The 13,409-nt window shown below is 44.3% G+C and overlaps 1 protein-coding gene across 4 annotated transcripts in view; it reads right to left on the bottom strand.

Moving 5' to 3' along the window:
- Positions 1-13,409, bottom strand: part of LOC124012776 (catenin alpha-2) — a 711,900-nt gene that overhangs the window by 49,601 nt on the left and 648,890 nt on the right. For all 4 annotated transcript variants that reach the window (XM_046326728.1, XM_046326729.1, XM_046326730.1 and 1 more), the window contains one exon: positions 11,586-11,786. In XM_046326728.1, the coding sequence (XP_046182684.1) occupies positions 11,586-11,786 (201 nt within the window). The remainder of the gene's footprint in view (positions 1-11,585; positions 11,787-13,409) is intronic.

Raw genomic sequence — 13,409 nt, 5'->3', positions numbered from 1 at the left:
TAGCCCCCCCCCTCCTTCAAGGACAAGCCTCAATCCCCAGGTCTGTGTGTGTGAAGTAGAATGTCTGTCAGGAATCTATGGCTCAGCTTAATGGAGTTGAGCAGTCTGCTTGTGTGTGTGTGTGTGTGTGTGTGTGTGTGTGTGTGTGTGTGTGTGTGTGTGTGTGTGTGTGTGTGTGTGTGTGTGTGTGTGTGTGTGTGTGTGTGTGTGTGTGTGTGTGTGTGTGTGTGTGTGTGTGTGTGTGTGTGTGTGTGTGTGCCCAGCCCGACTGTCTGTACTACACAAAACTATAAATATAACTGGGTTCACTGTTGAGGAAGACAACGGGCCATTAAGTGACATGGGGTCAAAGGTGAGACACTTGTGATAAGCAGAGCGAGTTAGACAGCTTGACCATTTGACGCCTGTCACTGGGGAGGTGAGTGACAGCTTCTAGCGTTGAGTTAATAGCGCACAGAGATGCATAGGCACAAAGTCACACACAAACACATACGCAAGAAGGCACACAGCAAGCATGAATATGCAGACTCACGCAGACACATCTAGACTTGGCTTCCTCTCTGGAGGATCTCAGCCAGGCAGGTCAGAAGCTGATGGACACACTCTAACTAGCTGGTAGTCCTACAACAAACACACACACACACACCACACGAACACACACACGCAGGCAAACACACAGACACACACACACACACACACACAAACCTGGCTTTAGTTTACATAAAGTGCAACAGAAGTCCAGGACGCCACCTGTTCAGTCCTCTGCCACTGACTCTACCCTCTCCACCTCCACGTCTCACTATCTCTCCGTTAGCTTTCAGGAGGCACCAATTTAGCCTCTGACAGAGCAGGCCCCAGGCCAAAACAGGCCACAGTGCCACCTTCAGTAGAGATTAGTCCACTTTAGATGTAGCTGGAAGAATAGATGTAGGCGGAAGGTATTATCTGTGGTACAACCCTGGCCTTGTACTACCACACTGATCTTGCAAGGTTATACAGTCGTGGCCAAAAGTTTTGAGAATGACACAAATATTAATTTCCACAAAGTTTGCTTCTTCAGTGTCTTTAGATATTTTTGTCAGATGTTACTTTGAAATACTGAAGTATAATGATAGCATTTCATAAGTGTCAACGGCTTTTATTGACAATTACATGAAGTTGATGCAAAGAGTCAATATTTGCAGTGTTGACCCTTCTTTTTCAAGACTTCTGCAATCCGACCCTGGCATACTGTCAATTAACTTCCGGGCCACATCCTGACTGATGGCAGCCCATTCTTGCATTAATCAATGCTTGGAGTTTGTCAGAACTTGTGGGTTTTTGTTTGTCCACCCACCTCTTGAGGATTGACCACAAGTTCTCAATGGAATTAATGTCTGGGGAGTTTCCTGGCCATGGACCCAAAATATTGATGTTTTTTTCCCTGAACCAGTTAGTTATCACTTTTGCCTCATGGCAAGGTGTTCCATCATGCTGGAAAAGGCATTGTTTGTCACCAAACTGTTCCTGGATGGTGGCGAGAATTTGCTCTCGGAGGATGTGTTGGTACCATTCTTTATTCATGGCTGTGTTCTTAGGCAAAATTGTGAGTGAGTCCACTCCATTGGGTGAGAAGCAACCCCACACATGAACGGTCTCAGGATGTTTTACTGTTGGCATGACACAGGACTGATGGTAGCGCTCACCTTGCCTTCTCCGGACAAGCTTTTTTCCAGATGCCCCAAACAATCAGAAAGGGGATTCATCAGAGAAAATGACTTTACCCTAGTCCTCAGCGGTCCAATACCTGTACCATTTGCAGAATATCAGTCTGTCCCTGATGTTTTTCCTGGAGAGAAGTGGCTTCTTTGCTGCCCTTCTTGACACCAGGCCATCCTCCAAAAGTCTTCGCCTCACTGTGTGTGCAGATGCACTCACACCTGGCTGCCCCCATTCCTGAGCAAGCTCTGTACAGGTGGTGCCCCGATCCCACAGCTGAATCAACTTTAGGAGATGGTCCTGGCGCTTGCTGGACTTTCTTGGGAGCCCTGAAGCCTTCTTCACAACAATTGAACCGCTCTCCTTGAAGTTCTTGATGATCCGATTTAGGTGTAATCTTACTGGCAGCAATATCCTTGCCTGTGAAGCCCTTTTTGTGCAAAGCAATGATGGTGCTTTTTGTGCAAAGCAATGATGGTGGCAGTTAACCATGATTGGTGTCCCCCAGGGCTCTGTTCTTGGCCCTCTCCTATTCTCGCTATACACCAAGTCACTTGGCTCTGTCATAACCTCACATGGTCTCTCTTATCATTGCTATGCAGACGACACACAATTAATCTTCTCCTTTCCCCCTTCTGATGACCAGGTGGCGAATCGCATCTCTGCATGTCTGGCAGACATATCAGTGTGGATGACGGATCACCACCTCAAGCTGAACCTCGGCAAGACGGAGCTGCTCTTCCTCCCGGGGAAGGACTGCCCGTTCCATGATCTCGCCATCACGGTTGACAACTCCATTGTGTCCTCCTCCCAGAGCGCCAAGAACCTTGGCGTGATCCTGGACAACACCCTGTCGTTCTCAACTAACATCAAGGCGGTGGCCCGTTCCTGTAGGTTCATGCTCTACAACATCCGCAGAGTACGACCCTGCCTCACACAGGAAGCGGCACAGGTCCTAATCCAGGCACTTGTCATCTCCCGTCTGGATTACTGCAACTCGCTGTTGGCTGGGCTCCCTGCCTGTGCCATTAAACCCCTTCAACTCATCCAGAACGCCGCAGCCCGTCTGGTGTTCAACCTTCCCAAGTTCTCTCACGTCACCCCGCTCCTCCGTTCTCTCCACTGGCTTCCAGTTGAAGCTCGCATCCGCTACAAGACCATGGTGCTTGCCTACGGAGCTGTGAGGGGAACGGCACCTCAGTACCTCCAGGCTCTGATCAGGCCCTACACCCAAACAAGGGCACTGCGTTCATCCACCTCTGGCCTGCTCGCCTCCCTACCACTGAGGAAGTACAGCTCCCGCTCAGCCCAGTCAAAACTGTTCGCTGCCCTGGCCCCCCCAATGGTGGAACAAACTCCCTCACGACGCCAGGACAGCGGAGTCAATCACCACCTTCCGGAGACACCTGAAACCCCACCTCTTTAAGGAATACCTAGGATAGGTTAAGTAATCCCTCTCACCCCACCCCCCCCCTAAGTTTTAGATGCACTATTGTTAAGTGACTGTCCCACTGGATGTCATAAGGTGAATGCACCAATTTGTAAGTCGCTCTGGATAAGAGCGTCTGCTAAATGACTTAAATGTAAATGTAATGTAAAAGAACAATGATTCCAAGCACCACCCTCCTTTTGAAGCTTCCAGTCTGTTATTCAAACTCAATCAGCATGACAGAGGGATCTCCAGCCTTGTCCTCATCAACACTCACAGCTGTGTTAACGAGAGAATCACTAACATGATGTCAGCTGGTCCTTTTGTGGCAGGGCTGAAATGCAGTGGAAATGTTGTTTTGGGATTCAAGTTCATTTGCATGGCAAAGAGGGACTTTGCAATTAATTCATCTGATCACTCTTCATAACATAACTTCCTGGAGTATATGCAAATTGCCATCATACAAACTGAGGCAGCAGACTTTGTGAAAATTAATATTTGTGTCATTCTCAAAACTTTTGGTCACGACTGTATAAACATGTTTCACTATTTATGCAAGCTCATGAGATCCGCGTGGTAGCACAGGGCTAGTCCACCCTTAGAGATGTATCAAACCTGACCCCATTCATCCTTCCTCACCCTGGCAGCCCCATCCCTCCATTGTTCCTCTCCTCCATCTTTCTCATTACAAGTCATTCACCAGGGTGGGAAATCCATTGTTGCTCTGGTTATTTCCCCTCTGCCGGGATAATGAAAGAGACAACCAGCGTTACTCGAGTGCCTCTCGCCGCAGAGTCGATAAGTCATAAACAAGCGTTAAACAAGTCACACACGGTGCCATCAGGGCCAGCTGTGCTAGGTTAGGATCGCCCTGTTGTTTACACACACACAGGACAGAGGAATCTATGGCCTGGCTTCCTGGACAAAGATTAAACCTAGTCCTGGAAATTCTTCTTTGGAGATTCACCATAAAAGGTGGATTTTAGTTGAGGACGAGGATTTATCTGGAATGGACTGTGTGCCCAGCCCAACTGTCTGTCCTACCTACCCCAAGCAATACATCTGACTGGGGTCATTGTTAAGGAAGAGAGGGGCCGGGGTTGAGTTACAGAGTCTGGCGTTGAGTGGTGAGCACACATTAATAGGCTGGCATGAATACGAATACACACACACACACACACACACACACACACACACACACACACACACACACACACACACACACACACACACACACACACACACACACACACACACACACACACACACACACACACACACACACACACACACACACACACACACACACACACGCTTGCGCATGCCTCTCTGATGGACACTCTAACTAAATGGCAGTCCTACAGTACACCTCAGAGTCCTGCCTGCAGTTTACACAGGCAATAGCAGTCCTGGATGCCACCTGTTCCCACCTCCACCACTGACTCCACCCTCTGCTCTCTCTCTCTCCTCTCATCCAATTGTCATCTGTTTTGCTCCCCCCCTCCACCTCCACATCTCACTATCTCTCCGCCAGCTTTCAGGGGGCACCAATTTAGCCTCTGACAGAGCAGGCCCCAGGCCAAAACATGCCACAGTGGCATCTAAAGGTGAGATTAGTCTGTTACCGTGTCTGTGTGTTCCCTCCATGTTGAAGTCACACACTGCAGTGGACGTGTAGTCAGGTGGACAGGGCCTTCCAATGACAGCAGGCTTGCGTCCCAAATGGCTTTACGTCCCTATTCACTTCATAGCGAACTACTTTTGTCAAAAGTAATGCACTTCATAGGAATATGGTACTATTTGGGATGCATTCCTGGTGTTGCAGTGGAACAGGGGAAAGGGGGATACCTAGTCAGTTGCACAACTGAATGCATTCAACCGAAATATGTTTTCAGCATTTAACCCAACCCTTCTGAATCAGAGAGGTGCGGGGGGGGGCTGCCTTGCTCAAGGGCTGGGAGGCATGTTTCTTCGCCTTGCCGGCTGGGGGATCTTGCAGCTTTCGGTTGGTGGCCTGAAGCTTGACGACTCCATATGTGGTGGGTTCTATTTCCCTGTATGTTTTTAGACAGGGAGTGAGATCCTTTAAAACCAGGAAATGAACACAAATAGTTTGATTCAACCATGCTAAGCCCGGATTGATTCAACCCTGACACACTGCAGAGTAGCAACTGTCCAATTGGCATGCTTTACACTTATGCACTTTTAATGGTAGCGGGTCAACATTGATTTATTCTTAGCCTTGATAGTAAAAAGATGAAGAAAAGGCTACAAATAAGTGTAAACAAATAGATGTAGGCGGAAGGTATTATCTGTGGTCCAACCCTAGCCTCGTACTACCACACTGATCTTGCGAGGTTACATAAACATGTTTCACTATTTATGCAAGCTCATGAGATCCGCGTGGTAGCACAGGGCTAGTCCACCCTTAGAGATGTATCAAACCTGACCCCATTCATCCTTCCTCACCCTGGCAGCCCCATCCCTCCATCGGTCCTCTCCTCCATCTTTCTCATTACAAGTCATTCACCAGGGTGGGAAATCCATTGTTGCTCTGGTTATTTCCCCTCTGCCGGGATAATGAAAGAGACAATCAGCGTTACTCGAGTGCCTCTCGCCGCAGAGTCGATAAGTCATAGACAAGCGTTAAACAAGTCACACACGGTGCCATCAGGGCCAGCTGTGCTAGGTTAGGATCGCCCTGTTGTTTACACACACACAGGACAGAGGAATCTACGGCCTGGCTTCCTGGACAAAGATTAAACCTAGTCCTGGAATAGAAATCTTGGTGTATGGAGAGTCACGATTGAAAGTACTATTTAAGCCAGGACTAGGCTTAATCTGTGTATGGGAAACCAGCCCCTTGGGTCTACCTTATGAATGTGACTATGGGAACTGTTGATAGGTGGCATATTCAACAGGCCAGGGTTGGCTGGTGTCAGTTCTATGTCAACTCAGTTCAACTGGAATCTGAGTTTGTGAATTAGGAGAAAACTGTCCATCATTTCCAATTAGGGTTTATTCTAATCATTTCACTAAATTCTCAGTTAACTCCATGGTGTTGACTAGATTCAAATGAATCGTCCAAGTTGAATCCATCGGCACTACATCACAGAACAGTACAGTACTGCACAGTAGAGCCTTGTATCAGTGTATAAGCATCACATTGCAAAAATATATGAATCATGGTTATTGATGCGTAAATCAAGACATTGCATTCAAGTAAAGCAGTACAGTACAGTAAGTAAAGTAGTACAGTGCAGTAAGTACAGTAGTACAGTAAGTAAAGTAGTACAGTACACTAAGTAATATAATACAGTAAGTAAGTAAGTAAAGTAGTACAGTGCAGTAAGTAAAGTAGTACAGTAAGTAAAGTAGTACAGCACACTAAGTAATGTAAGTAAGGTAAGTAAGTAAGTAAGTAAGTAAGTAAGTAAGTAAGTAAGTAAGTAAGTAAGTAAGTAAGTAAAGTAGTACAGTATAGTAATAAAGGTAATACAGTATGGTTAGTAAGTAAAGTAGTACAGTGCAGTAAGTAAAGTAGTACAGTATAGTAAGAAAGGTAATACAGTACGGTAAGTAAAGTAGTACAGCGCAGTAAGTACAGTAGTACAGTAAGTAAAGTAGTACAGTACACTAAGTAATGTAATACAGCAAGTAAGTAAGTAAAGTAGTACAATACAGTAAGTAAAGTAGTATAGTACAGTAAGTAAAGTAGTGCAGCACAGTAAGTAAAGTAGTGCAGTACAGTACAGTAAGTAAAGTAGTGCAGCACAGTAAGTAAAGTAGTGCAGTACAGTACAGTAAGTAAAGTAGTACAATACAGTACAGTAAGTAAAGTAGTACAGTACAGTAAGTAAAGTAGTACAGTGCAGTAAGTACAGTAGTACAGTACAGTAAGTAAAGTAGTACAGTACAGTAAGTAAGTAAAGTAGCACAATACAGTACAGTAAGTAAAGTAGTACAGTACAGTACAGTAAGTAAAGTAGCACAATACAGTAAGTAAAGTAGTACAGTACAGTAAGTAAAGTAGTGCAGCACAGTAAGTAAAGTAGTGCAGTACAGTACAGTAAGTAAAGTAGTGCAGCACAGTAAGTAAAGTAGTGCAGTACAGTACAGTAAGTAAAGTAGTACAATACAGTACAGTAAGTAAAGTAGTACAGTACAGTACAGTAAGTAAAGTAGTACAGTGCAGTAAGTACAGTAGTACTTACAGTAAGTAAAGTAGTACAGTACAGTAAGTATAGTGCAGTACAGTAAGTTAAGTAGTACAGTACAGTAAGTAAAGTAGTACAGTATAGTAGAATAAGTTAAGTAGTACATTACAGTAAGTAAAGTAGTACAGTACAGTAAGTATAGTACAGTAAGTTAAGTAGTACAGTGCAGTAAGTAAAGTAGTACAGTAAAGTTCAGTACAGTGAAGAGCACATGGTCACATCTCCGGGTATTCGTACCTGTCTGGGAGATACTATACTGTACTACAACGCCCCACAAAGTCACTTTGGGGGCTGCCTAAAAAAAGGCAGTGGATGAATAATGATATGAATTCATAAGGATGTGTTCTCCCCTTATCAGAGGTTATTAAAGGCTAATGAGAGTCAAACCACACTCGTGTCGGAGCCACTCTTTCCCTGTCCCCCTCCTGCCCTCAGTGAAATGAATATAAACTGCCTGCCTCGCTCCTTTTTTTAAGGAAGAGAAAAAAAGAGCAAGGAGAAAAAAACATGGTAATGTCGAGTTTTGAACTGTTCAAACCCGTTAGCTAGCTAACGCCCGCTCAGTCAAAGGAGGAGACGTGTCGCACATTAACCTTCATGGGGTTTGGTTGCGGTTGCATGCTCGATTGATGCTGCTAATTGAAATATAGAAGGCGGCAGGGGGTTGGGACTGACTCTGACCGGGTTCTTATTCGTCTTAACTATATTTCTCTTTGATGGAGAGGTGTTTTGTTGCTTGTTCCTCCCCTCCTTGTGTTTTAGTGGCGGTGGTGTTTGTTAAAAGCCTCCATGCACATCTGATCTGCACCATAAAGCACCTCTATTGATCCCTGGTGAACTGTATCTATCCCCCTCTCTCTATCCATCTCTCCATCCTCCTCTCCCCCCTCTTCGTTGTCCTCTGCCCATTCTCTTCTCTCCCGCCTCGCCCTCTCCCCATCCACTTCTCCCCTCTCTTCATCCTCCTCTCCCTTCTCTCCATCCTCTCCCTTTCTCCTACTCTTCCTCCCCTCCCTACATTTCAGCAGAACGGACAGTCCCAGTCAAAGGTTTGGACACACCTACTCATTGAAGGGTTTTTCTTTATTTGTACTATTTTCTACATTGTAGAATAATAGTGATGACATCAAAACTATGAAATAACACATTTAGAATCATGTACTGTCGCAACCAAAAAAAAGTGTTAAAACAAATCTAAATATATTTATATTGAAGATTCTTCAAAGTAGCCAACTCTGCTTTGATGACAGCTTTGTACAGAGCAGAATGTATATATGAGGGAAAATACATAAAGAAAAGAGAATATAGGATATATACTGTATGTTTACATTTTGTACATGGCATCAAATCCAATCAACTAGACAAAAAACATATATAGCTTTGAGTGTGGGCCAGTATCAGTCCTGCTGTGTATGAAAAACTGTATTAAACAGTTTGATTGGCTGGCTTAGTCATATCCCAGGTTTCCATGGTATCTACTAGTACCTTTTTCATTCCTCTTTAAAAGGGCTGACCCCATTTAGTCGACTGGACGATTGTTTGTTCGATAGGCTGTTGGTCGACTGAGATTTAGTTAGTCATACACCAGTATCACCAGTAGTACATTTACCGTTAATTACCATCATTTCTAATCTCCGATGTTTTCCGATCATTTCTGTTAATACATTTAATATATCATTATTACACTCTTACCCTTGTCATTGTAGGAGTGGACACGTTGTTTGCAGATGGCACAACCTGGCCTATACAAGTTTTGATTTATTTAATTGCATTTTGTTTGTAGCACTCCTGTCAATCTTGAGTAAGGACACACACGTGATTACGCATAGAAGTAGGCTTAGGCTATCTGGCCTGCACGCAAATGTAGGCTTATAAATGCGCCCATTTGGGGATCTGATACTATTTCCGATTGTCTTATCTCACCATCACTCACCACCACCATTCTCAAAGTCATTTTCTCTTTGCCTCAAACAACAAGTACACAAAGTCTATTTTTACATCCAACGAGAATGACAATAGTTCCTCAACGTAGCCGATTTGAAAAATATTCCCAGCTCTCTCCCTTTCGATAACAACTCAGCATCAAAGGGGGGAAGAAATTTCACACTCTGATCCGGTGGAAACGTCATTAAAAAAGGCCTACCTGATTACTTGCGCAAATAGCCCACAGCTGTGTCTGTCTCTCCATAGCTCACTGGTGCTGGAAACTCTGAGGGCCCAGAATATTTTATAGAATGTTGCCAGTTTGCTAGCATCCAGCTTTGGCCCATACTGAGTTAATAGTTGATACAATGTTTCAAGTTACTTGCAGGCAAGTTCTAGTGCATAGCTAATGTGACTTAAAAGATATCTATGTTTCTCAGGATATTTTCTACCTGCAGGCTGCAATGATTTTATTTGTTGGCTTCATGTAGGCTATTTTTAGATATTGGCAATGACAATAGATGTTACTTCTAGATTGGTTTAATTTTCATTTAGATAAATGGCATTCGTAAATGGCATTCAGATCAGTAGAAATGGAACGATAACTGTATTTTTCCAGATATAGACACACCGTATGATTGAATAAAATCCACTACAGGTAGGCAGACCGTTGGTGTAGCCTATAACCGCTTAAATCCAGAATCTGCAAAGACCATCAGCATCAGGCAGCAGGAGGAGGGCGTTTGGGAAACGTTAATTTTTCTTCTGGTTAGGCTATATTGATCTCTGGCTCCCTCTTCAGTCATTTGTGTCTTCATTTTTTTTTGCAGCTCTTAAAGCATCAGACAAGCTCAGTAGCCTACCTATAGTTGAGTTTATTCAAACATAGGGTGTGTCTATATGTGGAAAAATACACTTTAAAAATGTCGACCAATCGATTGATCGAGAGAGAACAGAAGACTCTCAGTTGACCAAGATATTTTTTCAGTCAGGGACAGCACTATTCCTCTTTTTTTTCATGAGCATGGCATTATTTCTATTTCAGTATGTTGGATAACTGTTTTTCATATTCCATTCACCCAGTTCAATCTAACATTGATAGGTTTAGGCAACTACACATGGACAGACAGTGACACGTTCAATACTGCCTTGCACACACTTGCCAGCATCTAGCTTATCTAGGGTGTAATAATTAGTCCAACAATTGCAAACAAGAGTTTCTATTGGACTAATTCTGGTATTCTTATCCCCGTTTTGTTTGCTTCCATTTAAGAAAAGGTTTTCAACAGAATCGGCAGAACGAATACACCCCTGATCACGCATAAACACAGTTCACTTTCTTAACAGCCAAGTTGTATTCCTTCTCACCTCTATGCAGACTCATCCTCTCACCTTTTCCCTTTGTTTGTGGACTTCAATGAACAACACATAAGCCGTGAAAAAAACTTTCCAAGCCAAACTGCAACACACAGCTTACATAATTGTCCCCATTATTAGCTAAAGTAACGTCTTAGTCAACATAGCTAATAGAACTAATGTGTCCGTAAACCTGCTACAATCATGCAGTAATGTTACAGTGTACAGTCAGTAAGCAATTATACCTGGCGGGCCCCGGTGGCAATAAATGGACTTGGAAGAGTTTCAGTGCTGTGTTGGATAGTCATAGCCAGGTAGCTAACATAGCATCCCTCTGTTTGAGTCGGGTATTGAGTGACTAAACTAGCTAGCTGCATTTGCTAGCTAAGTAAGTGAAACTGAAAGTGAGAAAAAAATGACATTTTATACACTGCAGTGCTAGCTACGTATCTGTAGCTTATGCTTTCTGTACTAGACAACATGTCAGTTCATGCCGCAAGAGTTCTGATAGGTTGGAGGACGGCATAAGTACTGTGGAAGTCTATGGAAGGGGATGAGAACCAAGAGCCTCCTAGGTTTTTGAATTGAAGTCACTGTACCAAGAAGAGGATGGAAGCTACTGTAGCTGTCCTCCGGAGTGCTGTTGAGGATACTTTAGACCATCATTATGAAACGGTGTGTTTTAATAAATTATTTGGGGATGTGAATATATTTACTACAGTTCTATCTAAAAATGATAACTTTTTCAATGAGGAGGATGGTCCTCCCCTGAGGAGCCACCACTGACTGGTTGGTCTTGTGTGTGTGTGTGTGTGTGTGTGTGTGTGTGTGTGTGTGTGTGTGTGTGTGTGTGTGTGTGTGTGTGTGTGTGTGTGTGTGTGTGTGTGTGTGTGTGTGTGTGTGTGTGTGTGTGTGTGTGTGTGTGTGTGTGTGTGTGTGTGTGTACATTACGACCAACTCACCGGTCTCAGACAGCAGCTTGATAGACTCCAGAACGCGCTCGGTGTAAACGCCTGGCTCGTAGTTCTCCATCTCCGCGTTGATAATGTGAACGACGCGGGCCGCCCGGCCCCTGATGGCGCCCGCCGTGCGGTCCAGGGTGTCCACGTCACCCTCCTGCAGGGCGATCACGCACTTGTTCACGTCCTCCAGAATGTGGTTTTCTGTGGGGTAGAGATGAAGGGAGGCATGTTGTTCGTTAGGCACAAACATGTGTCAAGGCATAGCTTAGTAACTTAGAGGGACAACTGCTGTTTGATAAAAAAAAGAGAAAGCCCAGATATCCCGAAAGCGCATTGCACAATCATTCTAACCCTTTTCATTGACAAGAGTCCTTGACTACATTATAGACATTAGACATTATAGACATTATAGACAGTTGACTACATTATAGACAGTTGCAGAATGAGGTGGTAGTCTTTCAAAAGATTCTACTACAGAGTTTCCCAAACTCGGTCCTCGGAACCCCAAGTGGTGCACGTTACACAGTTGATTATTAGTTGATTATTAGGGCAAAAACCAAAAACTGCACCCCTTGGGGTTCCGTGGACAGAGTTTTGGAAACAACGCTCCCATAACGGTGACCTGTACTGTGTGTGAACGTGTATGCCCATGTGTGTATGTGCTTACACGTGTGTGTGCATGCTCGCATGTGTGTGTGTGTCAGCATGTGTGTGTGTGTCAGCATGTGTGTGTGTGTCAGCATGTGTGTGTGTGTCAGCATGTGTGTGTGTGTCAGCATGTGTGTGTGTGTCAGCATGTGTGTGTGTGTCAGCATGTGTGTGTGTATATGTGTTCTCCTCTATTGAAGGCGAATCATTTTGAACCAACCTATATCTTTGTCGCCTCTGTTACCCAGACTACTGTAGCATTATTAACAAGCTCCATCAGAGTAACACAGCGAGTGGGTGACCCCACCCCACCGAGGGTTTTGTTCAGATGAAAGGACAAAGCATGCATCCCAAATGGAACGAACTAACTCACTCACTCCCTCACTCACTCCCTCATTCACTCACTCCCTCACCACTCACTCACTCACCACTCACTCACCACTCACTCACCACTCACTCATTCACTCACTCACTCACTCTCGAGAAAGCATGTTTTTGTCCTGGAACTGCGTCAATAGCCACGTACCCATTATGGCCTACAAAGCTTAAATCCCGTAAAAGGAGAGAATATTATGTTCAACCGTTGTATTTCCTAATGACTAAATCACTTAATTATCATGGTCATCTGTATTAAATAGATCACAGTCATCATCATTAGAAGCCATATAGGTATCTACAAGAAAGCTTTCTCCTTTCTCTAAATGGGAGCAGAAACGATGTGGGATAAATGCGTCTTTCTGTGGGAAAAACATCTTACTTACCTATACACTGTACAAACACACCTAGCTGTATGTGTCAAGCATCTCAGAGGAGCAGTGCTGACCCAGGATCAGGGCCCCCCCCATGTCCATGTAATCTCTTCCATTTTAAACGAAAAAGGTCAAACTGATTCTTAATCAGCACTCCTACTCTGAGACATTTGATACATACGTCCCCAGGTGTCAAGAACTGTTATACAATAAACCGTTAGAATCCGAGAGAGGCGATATGTTGGTGGCGGTGGAGGCTGGTGGGAGAAGCTATAGGAAGCTATAGAAGCTATATTCCATTCCAGCCATTACCATCTGCCCGTCTTCCTATAGCTCCTCCCACCAGCCTCCTCCTGTTGGTGGGAGCTCAGTTGCAACTGGTATTAGTGTTAAAAAGCACTTACTTTTAACAGTGTACAACATTGTC

The sequence above is a fragment of the Oncorhynchus gorbuscha genome, linkage group LG24 (assembly GCF_021184085.1).
Source record: "Oncorhynchus gorbuscha isolate QuinsamMale2020 ecotype Even-year linkage group LG24, OgorEven_v1.0, whole genome shotgun sequence".
Taxonomy (NCBI): Eukaryota; Metazoa; Chordata; class Actinopteri; order Salmoniformes; family Salmonidae; genus Oncorhynchus; species Oncorhynchus gorbuscha.
Note: the sequence above shows the minus strand (reverse complement) of the source record. Positions and strands in the feature narration are given on the sequence as shown.